The sequence below is a fragment of the Pezoporus occidentalis genome, unplaced genomic scaffold (genome assembly GCF_034315485.1).
Source record: "Pezoporus occidentalis ecotype Australia unplaced genomic scaffold, CSIRO_AGI_Poc_V1 ctg1, whole genome shotgun sequence".
NCBI classification, from domain to species: domain Eukaryota; kingdom Metazoa; phylum Chordata; class Aves; order Psittaciformes; family Psittacidae; genus Pezoporus; species Pezoporus occidentalis.
This window is the reverse complement of record NW_026912778.1, coordinates 13,449,975-13,474,746: the sequence shown is the minus strand read 5'-3', so window position 1 is coordinate 13,474,746 and position 24,772 is coordinate 13,449,975. Positions and strand designations below refer to the sequence as shown.

Below are 24,772 nucleotides of genomic sequence, written 5' to 3'. Positions count from 1 at the left end.
TCTCATCCTCCCACCAGATATCACTCTGAAGAGCCTGTTTACCCAATAAGCTCTCAAACTGCTCTGCTTTCTTAGTGACCTCCTTGTAGGTACAGGCAGGCTACTATTAGGTTCTTTTGAAGCTGCCTCTTTCCCAAGCTGAAGAAGCCTCTGTCTATCCTCACAGGGCAAGTACTGCAGCCCTTGATCATCTCTGCTGAACTCTATAGGTTCATTATATATCAGAACATTAATAAATATTTTAGATATTAATATCTTATTTACATTGTTGATCTTCACAGAATTATTTCTGTTTTTCACATGTGAAAAACTGAATCCCAGTCTGAAGATTAACAAATTTTTAAAGCCAGAAGAAAACACATTAGCTCAGTCCAATCTCTGCCATAGCACAATTTCCCTGAAGTGAAAATATTTTTCCTGGTTACATCCAGGGGATTGAAGTGGATGTGTAGGTTTACCACAAATGCAGTTTCTTTATTTTCCATGATGTCATTAAAATGTGAAACCCCTGTAGCTGGATATATAACTTTTTAAATTGAGGTATTAGCTATTTCCAGCTTGGACTTACTGACAGATTTAACAATTTTTGAACTTTAACACTGGTATATAGTTTCAAGAATTAATGTGTATACTGAAAACTTTGAATCTTTTCCCTGTCCACACTGGCTTTGAAACAGTTTCTCAGTGGTTTGCTTTCATGACATGTTCTAATGGGGACAAAAATATGATCTCTTTCCTTGATGGAGAGCAAGTATTCTCCAAGTAGTGGGTGAAAGTATTATGCTATGCACATGCAGTCATAAGAGAAAGCAGTCTCTGTGACTTAAATAGCTGGCAGTCTCTGGCAAGGGAGAATGGGTGGTGCGTGGCAGTAACAATAATAAAATGCTACACACTGCTTCTGTAGCTTGTCTGTCTATATTTTATAAGATAAGAATAGCAAAGTTTTCTTGGCCAGATTGAAGTATTTCATCCTCTCTGGGGATTGCTTCTCTATTTCATAAGTGTATTGTAAAGTTAGTTGCAGTAATCATAAACACAGGTAAGACGCAAATCCACAGAAGGATGCAGATACATGAGAAGCAAACTGAGCAAAGCAGAGGTTCTAAAAACATTCTTGTTGCTTCCAACATCTGTAAATATTTGTAGAGTTTTATATTCAAGTCTCACAGAACCAAAAATTTCACTTCTGGACATTCTCCAAAATGCTTGAGTTTTGGCAAAGGCAAGGAGAGTAGGTGTCACGCATCATATCTTTCCTGAAGGCTTTTTATCATGAGCTACAAATGACTGTGGTGGGTTTCTCTCAAACTTGCTTGCTGGTGGTATTTTGGTTCAAGCAGACTGCTTACATTTTTACATTTTTACTATTTGCAAAAGACAAGGTAGTCTTTCATTTGTCAGTAAGAATTCGTGCTCCAACAATTATTAATGCATTTAACACTGAAATGTCATCATGTAAAATGTTCAAGCTGTCAGAAAAAGACTAGAAGAGATGTCTCACAGAAGAGTGCCAGAGCCAGAAGTGGTACCTCATCTGGAGACTGTCCCACAAAATAACCATTCCTCACTTTTATCTGGGATAACAACAATTATAAAGTTAAGATTTAACTTGGCTCCATCTCACTGAATGTTTGTCCACTTTGTTTCCAATTTTAATGAGCAAGTCTGGTACCTACCTATCAAAATTCTGGCTGCCATCAGAACGTCTCTGAAAAACAGTCCAACCACCCCCTTCAGACATGTCACAGAAGGCAAGGAATTCAGTAGGACTCTGGATAGGTTTCATCTTATAAAATCCACTTTGCTTATGGCCATCATTGTAGATTTCTGCACAATCTGCTCACAAAACATTCATTGGACACAGGTTTTTTAGTCCTATGCTTACTGGCAAAATCAGAAATCAAGTCATGTCATGTAAGAGTCACATATAAACCAAGCTATTACAAAGGAAATATTCCTGCAAACATATTTTTATGACTTCTGGGCATTTTCTTGTATTTGTGTTGGTTTAAACCTTTACTGAGCTGTAATTATTTTGGCATTTCTTTAAAAGAATCTTTTTCTAACATAAAATATCATTCTTATTTGTATCTGACTGGCAAAATCATTCCTCTGGTTTAAGTGGTGTCACTTTTAATTTACAATGGTATCATCCACATTAGAATCCTGTTACAATCATATAATTTACATATAAAACACACAGTAACCTTTAAAAACAAACACATACTTCTATTTCCAGAAAGTCCACAGGAGAACTGTAGTGATAGGACAAGGGGTAATGGGTTAAAACTTAAACAGGGGAAGTTTAGATTGGATATAAGGAGGAAATTCTTTACTGTGAGGGTGGTGACGCACTGGAATGGGTTGCCCAGGGAAGTTGTGAATGCTCCATCCCTGGTGGTGTTCCAGGTCAAGTTGGACAGAGCCTTGGGTGACATGGGTTAGTGTGAGGTGTCCCTGCCCATGGCAGGGGGGTTGGAACTAGATGATCTTAAGGTCCTTTCCAAACCTAACTATTCTATGACTCTAAAAAATGCTATATATGTGTAAAACGATACCACTTTGGCTTGATACCATTGACAGTATGGTCTGCATTGGTGTTAGTGGCTAACCAGCATTTACAGCAATGACAAAATTCAGAGCTCATGAAAATATAACAGCAATGTAATTTTATAATCTTATATTTTTTTCCTCTAGGAGTCAAGAAATGAAAGGAGTTCTTTGTTTATATGTAATCTACCGTCAAGCAGTCATACAGGAAAGATGTATCATTTTCAATATTTCTGTTTTTCCTGGCAAAGGTAGGGCTGAATAACTGTAAGATTTTCCCTGAAACACTTATGAGCATGTTGGCTGAACTTCCAGGCCAGTTTGGAACTTTCTGAACTATTATATTTCTTCTCAGTGAAAATGTCAGTGAAGATTAGACATAGAAAATAAACACTTCATATTGAAAACAAACAGCTGTGCTAGGATTTGAATAAATTTTAATGGAAAACAGAATTTAAATGATAGCTAAGTTGTCTTTCTAGATAATGTTTGATTGGTTTATAAAAAACAGCTTTTCCTGTCCATTATTTTCTTGTAGATTAGAAAAACACTTGAGAGTATTTTATTCTTTAGCAGGTGTATATAGTGTGGAATTTCTCCCTTATTATCTAACTTCAAATTACCCAGCTCTGTCGACATTAAAATGCTACAGCAGTTCGAATTAAATACTACAGTACCAACAGGGAAAGTGAAAAACTTGAGAAAAAAACAACCCCACAACAGAAACTGGAACAAATTAGATCTGTTATTTAGAATCACATCTTAAGAAAATAAACTGAAGCAAATGCTAAGAAAGGACAAATACCTTTCACCTAAATGTGGTTTTAATAATCTTTTCCACTAGCAAATGAGTCAGCCATAATAACAAAAGAAAGAATTCCAGGGTGCTGAATATAAATAAATATACAGCTAAAATTTAAAGTCAGACTTATAACTGCTTTCAATTTCATTTTAATGCTGCTTTCTTAAATTTGATGCCTTGTTATATCTTGTGATTTCTCCCACCAGCATAAACACTTACAAGTATGTTCAAACAAGGCTATTAAATTAATCATGGAAGTTTAGGCTTTCTAGCACTGGACAACTAGAAACATACCATCCAAGAATCCACCCCCCAAATTGTATTTTCAATCAAACCATTGGTTTGTATGGTATTTTATTATTTTAAGAGATTGGGCCTCACTCCAGCTCCTAGGAGCTAACACACTTAGCCTGCTTCCACTGTAGAGGGACCGGATCACCACCAGAATGCTGGTGAGATTACAAAAACAACTTAAAACCTGTGATGTCCTGACCTGAACTTAACTCAGTCAAAATGGTGCAACATACAGAATATTACTAAAGCAAGATGGAGATGTCATTATGACAGGCTTGCGTGTGTTAGGATGTCACAGGGACTTTAGAGGTTGGAACAGAGTCAGGGTGTACTTTTAACCCATGTCATGCTGTGAATGTGTGAATATGAACTGACCCTGTGGGTTAGAAGTTCTGGAGATTAGTCAAGGGGTGTTTAGAAATCTGTAACTGTATGTTAACATTTCATATATATCTGTTGTTGGCTTTTATCTGTTGAATTGCCGATATTTGTTCTCAACTTATTATTTACTGGTTGTTTTTGAATTATATGTTATTAGCAAATGGATAAACCACTTAAATCCTGATTTAATTTATACCATGTGACAGTAACAATTTTTCCCTGTGGCAGCAGGCCTGAGTAAAAGCTGAACACTGTTTTAAACAAACAATTTTCTATGAGCTTTTGAAACAGTAAGTCAATGGGCCCAATTGTGCTAAAGCTTCTGAGTATCATTACAATGAATGGAAATGAAAAGAATAGCTTCATTTCTAACCTGAATACTGTCTTTTTCCTCCCAAGTCAATGACACTCTTTTCATCTCCTCTGTCACTGTACTGAATCTCTTTCTTCTCTAAAAGCCGTATAATTTTTAACTCCTGCTGTTTCACACGATGTTCCAGAAGCCTAACTTGGCCCTGAAGTCGTATCTGCTCTTGAAAACAGTTCTGTAGATCCTAGACAGGAAAACATATCTTCTTGTAAAATCAAGAATTTTTGTTACATTTAACATGTGACACAAAAACAAACAAAAAAACAACCCATAAATAAAATTTAACTTGAATAAAACATTTGCTCGCAATTTCCTACAGACACTGTTGTCTTCTGCCTCAATTGCTACCTCTATTTAATATTATTTTGTGTATTACAGTGCCCAAACATATACCTGCTTTGCAAAGAGAAACCTTCTCTTTAATAGCTATAATTACCAGCTCTCACTGCAAACATGAAGCGGGGACTTTAGGGAAAAGCACTATAGTATAGACCCCACCATAAAGATTGCTTATTTTCTATTGCCTGCCATATACAGAGATTTACTATTCAGTGAGGCCTTGCTACTAACATTGAAGGTTCTAAAATTCCAGAGTTTTAAAGAAATATAGTCCACACACATTTCCAACTTCATTGTGCATTTTTCAAATGCTTTTAGATTACACACTTCTTATGATAAAAATCTTAACATTGCCAACATAAACACTGTACAGTTTCAAGCTCATTTTTTTGGCATGATAAAAGAAATAGTCCCTAAGAAGCTACAAATACATATGAAATGTAAAAAATAAAATCCCTATTGTCTGTGACTTGTACACTTAATTTTTCCATGCAGAGTGGAAGAGAAATGTGGTGATTCTTATATGGTGACATCTAGCACTCATTTTACCCTAGTGCAAATACAGATACATGACAAGAGAGGTGGAATAACTCTTTCAAATGCTGACATGCTGATTGTACACAGAGCAATAATTTGGTTTAGATTAATGACTATGGTAAAACAGCCAAAGTGAACAGAACCCGATCTAGGGAGCTTAAATTAAAATAGCCTGCACAGCTTCAAATAGATGCTACACAAATTTGATTTCAACATAGAGAAAAAAGCCTTTGGAGTTTTATGACACATTGTACAAATGTGCCATGAGGTTTTGTATCGGTGGCATTGTGTCTGCAATTTTATATGAGCAAACTTGAGTTTAGTAGCTACAGTGCTTGCACAAGAGCACAACTAGCACTTTAAAAGCAAAATCAGAGATCAACCTTTTGGAAATCTGATATGCAAGATCAAGTATGCAGTAGGTCTAAATTGGTACAACCTTATTCATAGGGCAACATTATTTACATGAGCTAAGGATGTAGACCTGTAACATTTTCCATTCATACAGAAAAGCTGATATCTTAGACCATTGCCCTATGACACTGAACTAGCAAGACCTGAAGTAGCATACTGACATGCACCTCCAGTGGTATCTGCATACTTCCGTTTGCATCAAGCTCAGGCTTCACCTATTTTCCATGAACACTCCCACCAAAATGTTTTGTGTCACTTTCTTGCTGCAGTGATTGTTTTTTCTTCTATCTGAAAAACAGATACCATTCTGTAAGTTTCTGTGCAGCACAAACACGGTTCTGGTTAGGTTGACTTCCTTGTGGTACCATTCACCACAACTCCAAGGGAAAACTTTCTGAATTAAACTAACATCTAATAGAATCTGGATTTTATAACTCTAACACATGCAGATTTTTTTCATAATTCATTTATGGTACTAGTGAAGAAGCATAGGAACTTCTGCTACTGTCAAGAAACATCCATATAAACTCTGTCATGACTATGGTTATTTCTGATAGAAGTAATTATTGCAGACCCCTTTGCTTTTTCACTAGAGAGGATGCAATTCACTTCCATCAAATAGACAAAGGAACTAGAAAAAAATTTAAGATTAAATAATCTATGTCCATGAGTAAAATGGTTCCTAACCATCACGTTCCATTTGCTTATAATATATAGTCACACTGAAAATTTTGATGATTGGGCTTTGCATAACAATCCTGAATACAGGCCTCTGCTATAAGTATTTCTGAAGTCTATCAGATGCTTGCTTTAATTCATACTTAGCTGCAAGCTAAGACACGGTGGAATAAAAGAATGGGGAATATACGTGGAAGAACTAAGCAGTTTGTCAATGGCCTGTTTGAGAAGAAAAGCTCAACTGCCTCCCTGGGTTTGTGCTGCCCATGTTAGGCTGCTTTGACAAGAGGTTTGTCCGCAGACTCCAACTGCTTGCTACTAGTTCCTGAGAAGCCACAAGGAGGCGCTGTGAAATAAGAGGCACGTTTACCAAACACTAGCATCTTTACAAGAATAAACAATGCAGGCAATGACCTAATATCCCTCGAGTCCTATCTTATTTAAGAATACTCCCTTGAAAATCTTTTCCAGTTGTTGATAGATATACTAGATCCCTAGCATACCCTCCTTTTCTTCTGGCAGGAAGCGAGAGAAGAAAGTACTTATATATGCACATACAGAGACAAACCTGCTATAGTGGCTTAGAGGAATGCTATTTGACCATCGGCACTGGTTAATGTGTGACATGTTGCATATTACAAAGAAAGATGCAGTATTATATAGTCTTTCCAGAGTGTTTGTCTCAACTTGTACCTGCAACTTCACATAAACCCTTCACAAAAGCTGAGTTGAACTGGGAAATTAGAAGAGGCTTCATTGACAGGTCTCTGCAAATTCTCTGACTAGTCCCAAGTGCATGCATAAAACTATGGAGAACTGGAGAGCTGCACAGGCAGGTTGAGAAAAAGTGAGTAAATACTAGTAAAAAAAAAAATTCCAGGATCACACTGATGAGCTAATGCTAACTATAGAAGTAAAGCTGTCAAAAATCCCATGTTAACAGTCCGATCAAATAGTATTTCTAATAATATAAAATTAAGATTGCTAAAGAAGCCATCATGCCACACGTACTAGTCTTACTGCACTGTTTATGGAGAAGGTTAGCCTGTATCAGTCTTAACTCAGGACTTGCAACTTTGGAGAACATGGTAAAATACAATAGGAAAGAATTGTGTGACCCTGGAAATGGTGGCCCATGTCACCAAGCCCTTGAAATTTCATAGGCAAAACTTCAGGTGAGTAATCTCTTTAACACATGGCAAGGTCTGAGCCACAAAGAGCTCAGTTTGGAGAGAGCACGAGCCTGAGCGTTTCAGGAGCAGCTACATACAGGTAAGTGTGTTTCTTTCAGGTGTAAGTGAAAAGCATCTATCAATTCACCCTTTCATACTGCTAAAAGTCATTTTTCCTGCTGTGATTAAATTATATAGCAGAAGCACAGAACTTCTCAAAAGCTACTATTGTACCTTAGGAAAACTTGCTCTCTAAACTCAGTATGATACTACTTCATATACCACTATAAAAGGTCCTTTCCTCTGAGCCACATAAAAAACAAGTCTGCAACAGGCTATGTCTCTAAATATTATTATTAAATTTTAAATTGATCTCTTTTTTTTCTTTTTTCTTTACTTACTGTGAATTGTGAATTAATTCATGAAAATGAAAAAGTGTCACTGAGCTGATTCTCATCTACTTCACAGACAAGACACATGGTGAACAGTAATATAGCTACATTACACAGAACGATTTCCTGATGAAAAGAATTTAAGCTTACAGTGCTGGTAAATAGTAAGTGACAATCAAAAAATCACCAACCATACTGAATAGCTACGCTATAAGAAAGGAATGACTGAACAGAAAAAGCATTTTGAAACTAACCTACATAGGAAAAGCACTGCCATCTAGTACTTTGCTTTCTCTCCCTGACTTCAACCTCCCCATTTATCTCTCTGTCAGCTCCAGAAAAATCCCATTATACTTTGTGGCACAGCAAAACCACAATTCTTGTATTTGGAATTCCACACCTATTTTTCCCATGGGACAATCACAAGTTAGCTGTGTACCTTCAGGGTGGAACAATGCGGCTTGATCTGCAGTCTGCAGGCTACCAGACTGTTCTTTTAATGTACTAATACACTTTTTCTCAGGATAACTCTTTTAAAGTCATTGGAGCTAAACCAGTGCACAGCTAGAGTAATATTAAAGCAAAACATATCTTAGGGTTATGAGAGTCAGCACCTGTAACATACTGCTCTTCCTTTTGTTAGATATGAACCAAAGTTAAACTAGTACAATATTGAAATACTCAATAAAATGGGAATTTCATTGTTGCTGTCCCCAGTGGACAGTAGTGCCCACTGACTGAAACCAGACTGAACATAACCTGTTCTGTTTCAGTGAAGCAACTGATTGTACTACACATTGAGAAGCAATTATCCAACAACTGCTGACAGCTCTATTCTTGGACATATTTAACCAGCTGCTGTAATTAATGTGGATTCACAATTTTATTTCATTATTGTGTGAATTATTTAGCAGCTAGTGACCTTGCATTAAAATTGATGCTATAAATTACACTCAGAATACTTTATGAAAACTATTTTTTTTTTTTACTTGAAGATTTATTTCTTACATTTTTAGAATTTAAATGAGGTCCAAAAAATCTCTATTGAGATTAGTGTTTCAGTGAGATTACAATGTGAAAACTTAAGAGGTAAACTTCAGATTATTCCCAGTTTTTAGTCATAGGGCCAGCAAAAGCTCAGAACATTTCAAATGAAAAATTAAAAGCAAGCAAATGCATTTCATTGCAATGCCTTTTTCATAATAGGCTTCTATAAAATTTAGTAATGTTTTTCTCCACTGAGCAGGAGTGATTAGAGGCAGGTGTTTCCTATTCTGCCACTATAGAGATACTTACCTGAACAAAGTGCTTCCATAAGATAATGTAAGACACAATGATGCTCACCTAGTTGTAAATTCAGCCACCACTTCCACCTAGGCAATTATGAATCAACAATTCAATCTCCCAGGTCCCTACTAGCTAGGAACAGAATACCAAACTAGGAAAGACAGCCAAGACAGACAGTACAGGACTGGTGAGGTTAGAAGGATTTTAAGCAGTGGAGTAAGTGGGATTGTGTTAGGGTTTTTGTTGGAGATCAGAATCCATAGCAGAAGGTTTTGAGAGCTAGATGTGAAGGTGTTTTGATTGTTGTTTCTCAGTGTGAATTATAACATATTAACATGGGAACAAGTAAGAATATGAAGCTGTGGATCTTGAGAAAAAGTTGTATGGCAAGTGGAAAAGATAGAAACATTCTTCATCCTGTGCATCAATTACCAGAAATACTACTGCTGCAGCCACCGCTTTAGGAGTTCCTGGGTTCTGCCTTCCTGTAAGTATACTGCTCAAAACTAAAGGTGTTATTTTGAATTACCATTACCCACGAGTGGTAGTATAACTCTCTTGTGTGCCTTATATGATATACCTGTTAATGCATCATATGATACCTTTTTTAGCAAAGATATTCCATTGCCCTTATATGATATACCTGTTAATGCATCATATGATACCTTTTTTAGCAAAGATATTCCATTGCCTTCTAATTCATGCTGGATCCCATAACAAACTGACTAGCTTATTTTCTTCAGTGCTACTACCCAGTCATTTATCTTCCACTGTATATTTGTGCATTTGTTTCCTCTTTCCTTACTAGAAACTTGTCTCCACTGAACACCATCTGAGGTTATTTCTCCAGTCTTTCTGTTTTGGTCTGAATTCTAATCTTTTTCACCAAAGGTTCTACCATCTCATGTAGCTGAGATACATTGTAAGCACTATGGAGGACAAGGTATGAAAGATCTAGAAGAAACTCTATAGGCAAATTTAATTACTGGAACTTACAGAACTGCCAGTGGCATCCATGAAGTTAGCTGCAAGGACAAAATCAATCATTATCAATATCTTCATTCTTCGGAAGCTGTGAAGTAGAGGAACAAAGGAAATACTAGTTAACTTACACATTAAAATTGAATATTTACACTGGACATCTATATTTTATTTGAAATAATTATTTTCTTACATGTTGTAAATATGTTTACTTAGGCTTCATTATAAATGTTGAAAATAGCCTCATTAAGTAGAACTCCAAAATTTTCAGTAAAAACAATTTATCCTTTTAGGCTATTTTGTAGCAGAGCTCCCCATATATTTTAGGGCATCTATTCAAGATTCAAACCCATGCATTTTATTATTAAATGAGATTAAAAAAATAGCATTTTAAAATGCTCTGAAAAGCAGGGCAATATTCCTTGTTGGTCCTTTGAAATTGTGAGGAAGTTCTCTGTTATATTCAAGTAATTAAAAGTTGAATTGGGCTAACTGTACTTGAACTAAAGTTTTGTGCAACTTTTGTGTGCCAAGAAAGGATGGAAATTTTACTGTTAAAGAGCAGTTTTGGGGAAAATGAGTAATAGTTACTAGCTTTAATTCTAACATCTTTCAACTGACAGCTATGCATATTTTGTACTGTATAACCCGCAGCATTTTAAATCCCATTATTTCATATGAAAATTATTTTATGTGACCAAAAAATCACCATTGTAACTTACTGCCTTGCAAACATTAACTGATATAATATCACAATTTTCTGTAAGGTAGATGAGTGCTTTTCATCTCACAGATGAGAAGCCAAGGCCTCCAATCACTAAAATATTTACATATACTATACATGAACCAATTCTAAATTGATTAGGTAAACTGCTGCAAGCTATCAACTGAGGAATGTTTGGGGTTTTCTTTTTAACTTACAGTATTTTCATTTAGTATATGCCAACACCATTTTAAACCAAAAATATGTGTCCACTCTGCTTTTTCTACTTACTAAACTGAATCCACTAACTACATGTTAAAACATTTGTGGTTAGACAAAGCATAAGACCTTTAATAGAGATTAACGATTCAATGCCAGTATGTGCATATTGAAACATAAACTTTATGGAAATTACCATTCATGTTTCTACAGGAATTAATATAAAACACCGGTGGAACTTCAGCAGACTCTGCTTTTTACTGTACAAAGACAAGCAAGGTGCTTATGTGAAGTATATTTTTAAGTTCCTATAGAATTAGTCTAGTGTGAGGTGTCCCTGCTCACAGCAGGGGGGGTGGAAGTAGATGATTCTAAGGTCCTTTCCAACCCAAACCATTCTATGATTCTGCGATAAGTCCAGTTTTATTTTCACCAACCTCTGAAAAACTCCCGCAAGTGTACAAATTACAGAGCAGCCTAATTTCAGGTTTTCAACACCTACTAATAAAATACTAGGAGTGTTTTTTTAAATTGCACTTATATAAGTAGAGCAACATGTGTTTTATTTTTACTTTTGAGTTTTGCTGGTTTGAAAACATCATATATGAAAGCATAGAGTTGTGAGGCCCAAGTATATCTGTATAAAGCTTGTTATACCACCTCTTGCACTGGACTGATGCAGACACAAGGTATGTTGTTGCATACTCTGTATGCACTGACTCATGTTACAGACAGCTTCAGATGGGTTTTCTAAGCATTTTGGACATATGCAACATCTACCATTAAGCTGCAAAGCACTGTACTAAGCAGATGTCTATTACTAAGGATTCTGAAGGAAGCCATTAAAAATTACCTATAAAATGTTTCTTGTTTATAAAGTGTGAACTGAAAACCTTAAACTAAGTTATTCCTGTGACATAAAATTTATGGGTTTTGGGTTGTAAGTTGTTCTTTATGCTAACCAAATAAATGTTTTATCATTTGAATTAGAAGCTTTACCATAACTGAATGCAACAAATTCTGCTACTGTTTGAAGTGGTGAATCCGATGAATTTCTGGCTTAAAAAATGATGTGGGTCAGGATCTGCAAGAATTGTCAGGCATTGTATTCTGTTATTAATTTAGGTTTTGGAGGTTTCTGTCATGATAAAATATGTGCTTTCACCTTACAACAGTATTGCAACAGTACTGCAACAGTACTAATTACGGGTAATGCAGCCACCACCGTTTTGAAAGCGGCTGTTGCCATCTGTTGTAATGACACTGTCAGTGAGAGGAGCGACTGAAGAGTACATCAGCTACCCGGACAACCTGGAAATGGTCTATATCTGATAATCACTGTCCCAACTCCATGCATATCTAAATATGTTTTCTAAGAGAGAGGGGACAATATTTTTTTTTTCACTGGAGGAGTAATATTTAACTGTTCTGCTTCATTCTCTGTTATTTTCATTACAAAAGCCCCCTGTCTCCCTCACATTAGTCTTAATATTCAAACTGTGTTATCATGATTTCACTGACCGAGTGTCTGAATACCACAATTAGTCATAAAAGGTTTGCACAGCTTTACAACTAGAGTATACTTTTTTTTTTAAATAGACTAGCAAGTGAATCTTGAATACGGTTCAGTGAAATTTATCTGAGTAAAAAAATAATATAAATAGAAGACTATCTGTCACAATCAAGGCAGATCACATCCCTTGCAGCATCTATGAACTACTACGAGCAAGCTGCACAAAAGGAACACAGGGTAGAGTGAGAAGTGTAGAGTGTGTACAGTTGGTTTGGTTTGTCATCTTCAGATGAAGTCACTTTTCTATTTAAAGGCTGCCTCTTTCTAAAGCATGATCCTTTTGTGGTGAACTTCAGGAGGGCTAGACTTGGGAGACAACTTCACATGTATCAGCTCTAGCCCTGAACTAAGATATGCTCATAAGTCTCACAAATAAAATTCTAAATGTGATTATTTAAATACGTTGCTGTATATATTTTAATCCTGGAGTTTAATTTCTAAGAAAATAAGTAAGTCGAACAGTAAACTCAAGATAAATTATTGATCCTGTAGTCCCTCAAAATATGAGTTCACTATGATCATAAGAGAATTAAGAGGCATAGAAAGGAGTAACCAAGAGTTCAATTTGGCAAACCTCTATGTCAAAAACACGGATGACACTGAAACAGAAAGAACACTGAAAACTCCAGAGTGGACCTGTGTCCTGGGTTCAGTAGAAACAAAGATTGGGGGGACCAAAATATTTGTGCCATTGTCCCCCCAAAAGAGAAGAAAGGTCAAGAAGAGTTGGAGGAGACATGAAAATTCAAGCTCTGAAAGGAAGTGGCTGACCTAACAATGTTTCTCTGCTTTTGTGACTGCCCAGCAGAGAGACCCGGTAAGGTAGAGGACAGTACCTTTGAGCCAGTTTCTCAGGAGGTATAAACTCCCAGAGTTTATCTGATCCCACAGTTGCAGTGACATGAGATTCACTGAGTGGTCAACCCTACAGTGATAATAAAAGTGATAAATAGGGTCAAGCCCCATATATGTTCAAAACGCTTTGCATATACTAACTGAATCAACAGGTTCAGTCTTGAATCAACATGGGTAACTGTTTACTTAGTTTTCCACATTTCTACTAAAAGTTTCTGAAAAGACAGTTCTCTGAGAGTGTACATCCATGCTCTTTGGTAATATATAAATCTGAAGTTCTGTTCAAAGAAAGATTAAAGTAGGGAGAGAATGCAGCCGCTGATATTCACACACAAAGCAATAAAAGCATTCACCCCCAAAACTGCAAAATAATTATATATCTTAATCCATGTCACAGGTGAATACAATTGTTTAATTTAGCAAATATTTGTGTGTTGTTGATGCTAGGAACCCAAAGAGTTAATAAGTCCTGAGAGACTTCCAAGACTTTTGTAATAACACCTGTGTTGGTTTAACAAAACAAAACCTGTGCAGAATAGAACCCTTTCCAGGTAAATCTTCCTCTCAGACAGTAGACATCTGGATTAATTATCACACATCATCGTAGAGCGAGATAAACTTATTGTAATATTTTCAGGCTGAAAACACAAGCCCTTTGCAGTTAGGAATCCCTTTCTGTTTTAATAGTATTGAAGTTTAAGGACAACTCTTGTGAAACCTTGAAATTCTATCCATTTACTATCATTTACTATTCAAAGATTACACCTGGAATGTGCACTTGCACAGCTGTGCAGAAAGATTTCTCCAAAGCTATGGAATAAAAATTCTAGAAAGGTACCTTTTTCTTTCTCTATGCCCGGGCTTTCTTTACAGGCTACTCGGATAATCCTATCTTCATATCCCCCCTAAATTCAAATCATGATTTGATCTACTTTTAGGCTTCAACAGCAGCCTTGTTCATACACGCAAACATTACTATAACTTTTAAAACTACAGATTTTAGTATGAGGTTTACTAACTAGATATCGTAGCAAAATAGCTAGAACCTGCTAAAACATTCATATGTCGTTAGCAACATTGCAAAAGTTATATGGTCTTCAAAAACACACTACTTTTAAACTGTAACTACAGCAGTTTCCCCAGATTTTATTCTACCTTCCTCCTACCTGCCCCTAAGTACCTAAAATGTTTACCTTTTCCCTCTGGACAGAACTCAAAGTTGATAAATCTTCTCAAGCTGATGCAAATAATTCTACAGCCCTTCCCAGGCTGTGGTTGTTTTTGCTATTAAATTCTGTAGAGTTGAGGCTTACATCTGCTATGAGTCACTGTGTAGGAATGTTTCTGAGAAGTTGCAGTTATCAAGACTAAATTGCAACATAAGAAGACGACAATAATTCTGTGCCTAACACAACAGTTCTGAAATAAAAACAGACCAAAAATAACAAAGGAACATCCATTCCCTTTTACTGTTCTGATCCAGGAAATTGCTCTCAGCATCATATTCAGCTATATACTCTAGCACTTTCCTGAATCACAGTCTAAATCTCTCAGGTTCCAGAGGTATACAGAAAGCATAACTGACCCAGCAAAACACAATCACTCAGACTAGAAGTCACATGTTAAAGGTAATAAAATAACGAGAAATCTGCTAAAAAATACCCAACAAAGTAACATAGTAGAGAGAAAGCCAAAGCGAACAAGAAAAAAAGGACAAAAATCTTGTTTGATGTAAATCAGTATTTTTTAGCTGAACAGGAAAGCACTCAGAAGCACATGATCTCAGTGACTTGGCTAGACTTTCTTTTTAAGCTTTTTACAGCTAGATGAATACATCGAAGAATGGAATTTGTTTTGAAACTTCTCTGTTGGCTCTTCCCCAAAAGTTCAATAAATGAGTATACTTAAAGGAATGCTTCTGGAAGAAATGAACTGTTATGGAAATACTGAACAAAAGCAATAAAAGAAGTTTTACATTCCACAATATAATAATAATAATAAAATTATTCACACCATCAATTTCTTTTGAAAACTAATACTTGTTGCACACTTCCTATGAATAATTTCTGGTGTAATATTTGGAATCTGTTTACCTGGCAGTATTTCTCTTTACTAATTACATCAACTAATTAACTTCATATTCTACATTTCAAATATTTAATAGTGTCAGTAAGTTTCTCAGAAGTAGCATACACTAAGAATCATTGAAAATTTGAAATCATCCATCAAGAAATTTTTACTGCAAATCTTGCTATGGTGAATGCCTTTTGCATGGAGGGGTATGTGTGTTCATAGTATGACTCTTAACCAATTGTTACTCAATACATAGGCTCTGAATCTAGAAAGTTGAAAAAAGGCATGGCATTTTAAACTCAGATTTATTAACCATTTAAACAACTTATTAAGGATTATAAGTAGAGTCTCCATGACTTGAAGTCTTTAAACAAAGACTAGATGGCTAAAACCTATGGCTGTGATTCAAGAATTATATACAGTGTCAAGTCACAGGTTTGCGTTATTCAAGAAGTCCATCTATAAACTTATGAAGATTTCACCTACTATATAAATATATTGGTATATGGATGTAATATGTAACAATCATCATCATCATCATGGCTTGGCTTCGCAAACGAAGATTTGGGAAGGGCTTTACCCACGCTTACTACAAGTGCACTGATGGCTAAAAAGGCCAATGTGGGATAGGCAAATCTGGTTGCAAAAAGCACAACGAAAGGTCTCCTTGGGCGGTATAGGTGGGTATCACTATGCTTTGCAAGTGTGGGTAAACCCTTTGGGCCTGCGCAGTGTATTTTTTAGGTGAGGCACAGCGTGCGCAGAGCTGGCCCCACCCTTTACACCTGAGGTTTATCTGCCAGGGCCTAGCTAGCTTGGACAGTGACAGCAAAGTCCTCAGGTTGTAGGTTTGATTAGTGTCCTTCTCTTAGATGGATGGCCTTACAGGGCTAAACGAGCTCCATCTGCCCGGGTTTGAAGTTAGAGTTGTCCTTCTCCTAAGATGGCTGCCCGAAGGCTAGTGAGCCCATCCTGCCCATGGACACATTTTGTCTGACCCTTCGTTGAGACCTGTCTGGCATGGGAGAACCTACCGGAGACATATGCCACCACCAGCATAGCTCCCAACCTCACAAGGGCACACAAGCCCTTTCCCCAGGACAAGGGGGTGTAATATCCAGGTTTTAAGTGATTCACCTAATTTTTGAGTATTAATCTAAGAAACAGGTGCATAATTTAGTTATTTCAGTTATTTCGCAGTCTGTCATTTCAGATACATGATACCAAAATCAGGAACACACCTTCATTATCATGGATGATATGATCAGCATATTCAACATATTTGGACTTTATTTTATCACCTCCCCAGTTCCTATTAGAAATACAAACCAAGCAGTCCTTCCCATCTTTTTCAGTAGACGCTAGCAAAGATAGTATTACTAGCATAGATGGAACACATTACAGAAGTTAAAGATCTAAAAAAATATCCACATCTGTACAAATTTCCTATTGCAGAATATAGAGAAATGGTGCATTTGGTGAAGCCCAGAGTAATTTTTTTTTTAGAAAATCATCACAAGAAATTCCATTGCTAACATTTGTCTGCTATTCATTAACCCCAAGATCATAAAAAACATTAGTTAAGGTATGTTGTAAGGAAAGGTATATGGCAAGCAAGTGACTTGCTCAAAATCTTAGTGCAAGTGCCAAGAGAACACGAACCTGCCCATTATTCAGCTGAGGTTCGTGTGCTTTTCTGGGGTCTGACAAGGTTAGCTAATACCTGTCTCTCAATTGGTCTTGTTTCCTTTATTGCTCTGATGGCTATTACGCTTGAGTGGATCATCAAAAAATGCTTTCTTCTTCACAATTGGCTAATCCTTGACCAGCCTAATGCTTCACTTTTGGCTCTTAAATGCCTGTACCTGTGTCCTACATCTGTTTAATTTATTATTAGGTCCCATGGGGATAAGTGGACACTTTATATTCCTGTATAAATCAACTCAAGACTCTTTGTTAATGACTTAAAAGATCTTTCGAATCCAATATAACACAAAGAAAGAGAAACTACCCTTATTATAGTAGCCTTATAGCCACTGTGTAGCCACATTATGGTAATCATATTTGACCAGTTTCATTTTTGTAGCAAAAAGCTCTTTGTCACAAAATCAGCAAAAAAGAGTACAATTGCTATTTGAACCGAATGCCCTATTAATTAGTGCCTTTGTTCCAGTGCCTTAAAAAATTCTCTTCCCACCTATTCATCATATCTCTTCTCTCTCAGTAAAACTTTAATTCTTCACTTCTTGTTTCTAGCCCTTACTTGCATGTATTTTATTTGCTTTCTTTCCTTTCACTCTGGAATAATAAAATAAAGAAGATACAGACAGCAGATGCACAAGGAAAAATTCATCATGTCTATGACATAGCTTTCAATCCTAATTGAATTGGGCTATCTCAAAGATAATCCATTCAGTTCCTATGAGGGTGCATTCATTATTATGTCTGCTGATGGAAGCACTTACAACAGAGATCTTTGTAGGAGGAATTAGCTACTGTCAATCTAGAGGCTCATTAACGCTGATATAGGAATTCCCCCCAAAAAAAATTTTTTTTTTTTTTATTTAAACAAGACATTCTTTAAGCCCAATTAGTTTTGGCTCACAGTCATGTGCCGCAGAAAATATATGGACTCAGTCAGAGATCAGTATGATCAGACAAAAGCCATTTATTACAAAGCCTTAACCCCTTAAATACTGTTTCTTACATGCACTTACAGTGATTTGGCATATTATGATTGGATACATGTCTTGAAGACCCTTAGTGACTAACATATAATTGGTTAAGCACAGGTGTGAGAACTTGACCTCGAAAGCTTGCCAACAGTCCACAGTTCTCATTAACTCAGTGAATTCCAGCTTCTTCTTATCTTGCTTGTTTAGGCTTCCTTGGGCCTCTCATGGCCTTGCTGTATCTTTCAGGATTATTCAAAATGTATGTACCAATTATCCATTCTCCTGTGAGAACACTGCCTCCACAGTCATTACCAAATCCTGAGATGTTATCTTATAATAATAGTGGAGAATCACCTACTGAAAATAATGCTTCTTGAAGTGCAATCCATGATTTCTAAATACTCATTGTATCTTTTTTCAGTCCCTATCCCCAGTGAAAAATGGCTTTGAGGAGCTTTATTTCTTTAGATTTTTTTTTTTTTCCCCAAAGAACAAGTTCGCAAATTCCAGAAGAGGGACGGAAATTAAGAAGACAAAAATCAACCTGAAAATGTCAAGCAGGAATCAGAGTAACAGAGCTGTAAGCTTCTGTGGGAGACATGCTACCAATATATGACAACCTGTGGTCAGGAAAATATGCTGTTATGACATATTGGGGACCATGGTAAAAACATTGTTACTAAAATACACTGAAACCTATTTAACTTACTGGTTTTCCTTAACAACTCATTATATTTTTATGTAAGTTTTTTTGGTTTGTTGTTGTTTTTTCTTTTTGCCCTACAGGAAATGATAGGAATGAGGGAGCTCTACTTTAAGAATAAACCACCACAACAAAAATAATGATAATCATTGCATTAAGGCTCTATTTTCTCTTAAATTCTGCCTCCATCTGCCGGGCAGTGGGAGGTATGCCACTGTGAGAATATAAAGCATCCTACCAACAGCAACATTGCCAATATGGTGCTGAATAACCAGACATACTACTGGAGGCCAGGATAAAAACACATTATTTAGAAGTATGATTTTAAAAGCTGATAAATTAACTTCTTTACTAACTGCAGAATTTCAGGAGAAATTAATAATATATATTCATTTCATAAAGATCTTCCATCAAGTTGTTGCAGATTGCTTTCGAAGAAATTTCAATTGTGGATATAAAGTCATGTAGCTCATAGCAGAAATGGGACAAAAATGCTGCTGTAACAGGCAGTCTTATGCTCAACTCTTTCACACACTACAGATTGTCCAGAACAATTCCTTTGATACAGGGGCATCTGCTAGTGAAAACAATAATATTTTTATTTAAATATTTTTTATTTCACAGGTTTTCCAATCATTTAGTTCCTTTCTAAATTTCAGACAATGTCTCATTGAAAAAGATCAATGGGTCATTTATTTTTTGGTGGAGCAAAATACATTGGTATAAGCACTAATATGGGGGACATGCAGATTAACTACATTTCCATGTAGTACCAGTAGAATGTTTTTCACCCAGGATGAATTTTGAGGACTATGTGAACATTTAATACTTCTGCTTTAGAAACTCAGTGTAATGGAAATGCTGAAAATGGTAACTTATTTTTCATATTCTGACAACAAGGGACAATCTCTTCAAATGCAAGAAATATAAATTATTATCAGCCTTATGGAATCAAAACTTGAAAGTCCTGAGTATACTACCCAAGTCCAGCCACTGAAGCCCAACAACAGGAACTTCTGCTGAATACTAAGTTCATCTGCATCGAACAACTGAGTGATCAAAGCATAACAGTAGAGCATGACTATTACCGACAATTCTTTTAAAAATGCTAAATCCTCTAAATTTTCCTAGTATTTTCCCAAATGAAAGCTTAAAGAACCTATAGCCATAAACTCTAAAGCCCTAAAAGAAGTACCAAAACACAAATAATGGCACTGCAGAAAAAAAAAAAAAAGGGAAAAAAAGCTAGATAGGCTTACAATGATTTCCACCTTTTCACCGTTGCATATACACCTGTTACTTTTTACAGGAAACCAAATGCAGAAACAGACTCTGGAAGTTAATGCTGCTCTGAAGGAAAGAGGCTTCTTACAAGAGCGTGTAGTGATGGGACAAGGGTTTAAGATGAAACAAGATAGATTTAGGTATTAGGAAGAAATTCTTCACAAGGACAGTAAGACACTGGCACAGGTTGCCCAGAGAAGCTGTGGCTGCCCGATCCTGGCAGTGTTTAAGGCCAGGTTGGAAGGGGATTTGAGTAACCTGGTCTAGTGGAAAGTGTCCCTGCCTGTGGCAGGGGGATTGGAACTAATAGATCTTTAAAGCCCTTTCCACCCCAAACCATCCGATTATTCCATGACAGCATCTGACCCTTGTCCAGCGTTTTGACATGATTCTTCTACTTTTCCACTTAGGTAAACATTGAATTCACCATCATTTTCGCATTTTATTTCCCCTGCAACGCGAGCCCGCCACTCCACAGCCCAGCGCAGGCTAGCCGCGGGCATCCACTAACCCAGTCTCGGGGCTGACGCTGCCCATATCCTGGCTGGAAAACTACTGCTCCCAGGAGGCACTGCCAGCAGGCGGCCTCACCGTCATCTTCCACTCCTCCTGCCTTGCACGCTGGGATTTGTAGTTTCGGACCCCCAGCCGCCGGGTGGCTGAGCTGCGCCCTGCCGTGCCAGGGAGGAGCGCGGGAAGGGGCGGGCGGTGCGTGCGCAGCGCGGCTAGGCTCGGCTAGGCGCGGCGAGGCGCGGCGAGGCGAGGCAAGGCAAGGCTGGGTGGGGTTACTAGGTAACGGTAGGAGCCTGTCGGCTGGGGGGTTGTCTCTGCGCTCCTAGTGGAGTGGCGGTCAAGATGGCGGAGGTGGCAGAGGAGGCCGGGCTCTGAGTTCGTCTGCCAGCCAGCGCTGTGCCTTGGCGTTGCGCGAAGCCAGGCTGCCGCTCTTCTCCGTTGGCGGAACGTGAAACGCTCAGCCGGGCACCCCGGGCCCTACGGGTACGGAACGGCGGTGGAGAAGAAGCCAGGCCTGGGTGACCTCCCTTCCGCCGCGGGGTGAGCTGCCCTCTCCTCCCCTTTGCGCGACGGGTTGGCCACCTTCTCTGGCTGGCAGCGGAGCGCGGGGAGAGGCGGGGGCCGCCTCTGTGGGGGCGCGGGTCCGCCCGGCGCTGCCTAGCCTTGGCTCTCCTGCGGCACCGCGTAGGTGGGCACCCGGCCGGCGGGGAGACAAGGATTGGGCTCGCTGCCTGAAGTGGCGGGGAGGGGGATCCGGAAAGACAGGGGGGCGCGGGGCCAGCAGGCCCAGGGAGGCCTTGTGGGTCGGGTGGTTCGCGCCTCTCCGCGCCGTGGCAGGGTGAGTTAGTCGCTCTCCAAGGAGACGCCGGCGGGGCAGGGGCAACAGCCGCGCTTTCGCCTGAGGCGCTTTGCGCAGAGCCCGATCCGTAGTGCCCGGCGTTTGTTTTGGCGCCGTGAGAGAGCGGGCTTCGTGCGCGCCCCCTGAGCGCTCGGCCCGCGGAGCGCTCGTACCGCCTCACGCAGCCGCTCGGCCCGCGGAGCCGCCGAGGATCATCGCTCCCCTGTGCCGGCGCCGTTGGCAGCGGAGAAACCTGCCAGGCTGCGGAGGTGAAGCGGGTCGGGACGGGAGCCTGCGGGGCGCCGGGGTGAAGCTGCGCGGCGCGGCCTCGGCTCCGCAAGCTGGAGATAGTGGTGGGCATCCTTCCTTTGGGCCTGGTGTTGAAGTATTCCGTTCTCCTAGCTCGATGCTCGTGTGAGGGCTGCCTGGTGCCGCCAGAGAGGGCTTGCGCCTTTGCCTCCTCCTGTTTGATTATGCTGTGGAGTTGGCCATACTCTGTAGCTGTGTAATGAGTTAATGCGAAGTTAGTGCTCGGTGAGGAGCGTATGCCTTCAGAAGCTAAACTGGAGAAATGTTCGATGCCATTTTCAGGCTTTATGGCTTTATGATGGCTTCCTACAACACTGTGTTTTCCATTTAAGTTTTAATTTTCAGAAGTTTCTGTATGTAGGATTAAGTGATCTTCAGAGCTCTGGCAGTTCTCTTGAATGCCATAGAAAAAAAATGTCAAAACCAACTCCACTGTAGGAAAAAAAAAAAAAAGCCTTTTAAAATACCTGTCTTTGTTTTTGTTATCATGTGAAATTTCTGAGCAGTTTGCATATTACTATTACATGTACAAAATATGTTTTGGCTACAGTCTTGTATTTTTTTTACTGTAACCTTCCATGTTTTCTGAAACTATTTCTATAGAAAATACACTTGAAAATCTTTTTCAACAGAAAATACACGTTAAAGTTTTCCGGTTTGTTTCTTCAAGCCCCCAGTAAGGGGACTTGTAAGGCAGTATGCGCATGCTCAAATTAGAGCTTTTCTACAGATACTATAATGTGCAGGAAGCTGAGATTGCTGCATGCCGAAATAGTGTAATGAGAGGATAACAAAGCTTTTATAAGAGGATTTCTGGAAATAGCTGGTAAAATGAAAAATTAGGAAAAATACAAATTGGTGACATGTGGGGAGGTGAAAACCACAGCTTTGTGTGGAAGAGTTCCATCACTAAGAAAAAATCTGTCTGTAGCTCTTTGTGTTTTCTGACTTGGAGGAGTAAAGTATCAGCATAACTCTCTGATCTTAAGTTCACTTGAATACAATTCATTTGGAAAATTCAATATGAGTGTTTAGAAACTTCTGTCTGGAAAGGCATGGTTCTGTTAGAACGCTTCTAAATCTGCGTGCAGTAAGTAATCAGGATACTATTATTTTTGAGCTCTATTAGTATATGCCTAGCGTCCTTTTTGAGTGTTCCATCTGTGGGAGTGAATTTACCTCAGAGGTAATTAGAGACTCCTACAGCAAAGATAGTTGAAGATAACTTTTGTGAAAGTTTTACATGAAATAAATGTGAACAGTTGCTTGTATTCTGTAAAGATGAATACTGCTGCATCTTGTTTTTACAGTAGGAGGCAGGGAAAAACTTCTTTGCTACTGTTCCAGTGGAATTATATAACATGATGATGAGAAAACAGCTTACTGAATTGGACTGTGAACCCAGATGGCCTCTAATCTTGTGGAGATGAGCTCATTATGCTTGGTGGCATAGGTCAGTTTAGAGTGCCAGTTGAAATGCTGGGTCTTGGACATCTACAAGGCTGAACAGTTATCTGTAACTGAAGTAAGTTCTTACAAAACATAGCTGCTTTCTAAAATAAACTGATGACTATGCCTTTGTTTTGAATGCTTGTCCAATTTACTTTGAGTTGGCAAGAGAGCTTCCCTGTCAATTTCTCATAGGATGCTTCTGCTTCTAATTGAAAACAAAGAAAATGTGAAAGGCGTAGTGTCCTTATTTTGTAAGTAAATCTGACAGTTCACCTGGGTGAAAGTTACACAAAAGGTGTGGTTTTACACTTGGCCTGTCTGGGTTTCGCTCCTCCTGATGATATCGCTTTTATTTGCCTTCCTTGAGCCTACAAATCATTCTTATGTAGTCATAAGGTTAGCTAGATCAGGGAGCTTAGCCAGCTGAGAATTCATGTGATATTTAATGTTGGTTTTACTTGCTGGCTAGCTAGTTTACAGATGGTACCCTGCGAATGCATGGTGTAGTGGACACTTCTGTTGAGATGAGGAAGGGAATACGGATGAATATGCAAAGACAGTAGGGCACAGGTATGCCAGTTCCCAAAGTAGCAGGCTTCTCATTAGACCTGTGTTATGATTCTGATTGCAATATGCAGAGGCTGAATTACTCTGAACTGTGTTTGTGTGACTTGGGTCCAGACATAATGAGCATACCTTGTAGATCCTGTTTCCTTAATGGTATAGTAGTAGGCTGTGTTTGCATAAAAATACTGCTTTTTCAAGTGCTGAGAGGGCTGTACTGTATGATTTTTCTTGGAATAATATACCTAAGACAGACAGGTGTAAGGTATACTACTACAGTTTTTAAACTTAGTTCAGTATTTATTGCCTTCCCCCAAACCTCCCCTGGAACTGATTATTAAAAAAATCATTTATTTAGATACTTCTTAAACTTGAGTCTGGAGCTTTAGATGACTTTTTCACCTGTACTGCATGAAAATTAATAGTAGATAGGTTGTAGTAAAATGTTTAGAAATAAGTTGTCCCTTTTAATTCTTCCCTGCCCATATAAAGATGAAGCTAGGATCATGTCCTAATGTAGCAGTTAAAACCAGCTGGAAAAGTAATTCTCTGCAAGACCCTTCTTCCGCATCTGTAAGTGAAGTTTATAGCTGTTACAAAGGAAAGGTTTGGAGCTTTGTGCAGTGAAACTGTGTGAGAAGCGCGTAGGCTACAAGGGTTTTTATTGCAGCCTGAGAGTATATGCAGTTATGTATTCTTCGCCTTTTTGAACAGGTTAATTTTTCTGCTATAAAGAAATACTTGATTTCTGATCTTTCAGCTTTAGCAACTTTTCCATTACTAAAGTCAAAACTAGAAGTGGGAAAAAAAA

At 38.3% G+C, this 24,772-nt stretch overlaps 2 protein-coding genes across 21 annotated transcripts in view; one reads left to right on the top strand and one right to left on the bottom strand.

Annotated features, from left to right (window-relative positions):
* FGL1 (fibrinogen like 1) overlaps window positions 1-20,389 on the bottom strand; it is a 29,012-nt gene extending 8,623 nt beyond the window's left edge. For 2 of the 3 annotated variants that reach the window (XM_062636470.1, XM_062636625.1), the window contains exons 1-4: window positions 14,744-14,876; window positions 10,216-10,291; window positions 4,404-4,584; window positions 1,680-1,839 (exon numbers count right to left, since the gene is read on the bottom strand). In XM_062636470.1, coding sequence (XP_062492454.1) covers window positions 1,680-1,839; window positions 4,404-4,584; window positions 10,216-10,281 — 407 coding nt within the window. In that variant the 5' untranslated portion in view covers window positions 10,282-10,291; window positions 14,744-14,876. Of the gene's footprint in view, window positions 1-1,679; window positions 1,840-4,403; window positions 4,585-10,215; window positions 10,292-14,743; window positions 14,877-20,260 lie in introns of those variants that run through there. The other variant, XM_062636557.1, reaches the window with a different exon arrangement.
* An 825-nt stretch (window positions 20,390-21,214) lies between these two features.
* The window catches only part of PCM1 (pericentriolar material 1), a 44,065-nt gene continuing 40,507 nt past the window's right edge, over window positions 21,215-24,772 (top strand). For all 18 annotated transcript variants that reach the window (XM_062637947.1, XM_062638193.1, XM_062637863.1 and 15 more), the window contains exon 1: window positions 21,215-21,338. The gene's annotated coding sequence lies outside the window, so the exon portion shown is untranslated. The remainder of the gene's footprint in view (window positions 21,339-24,772) is intronic.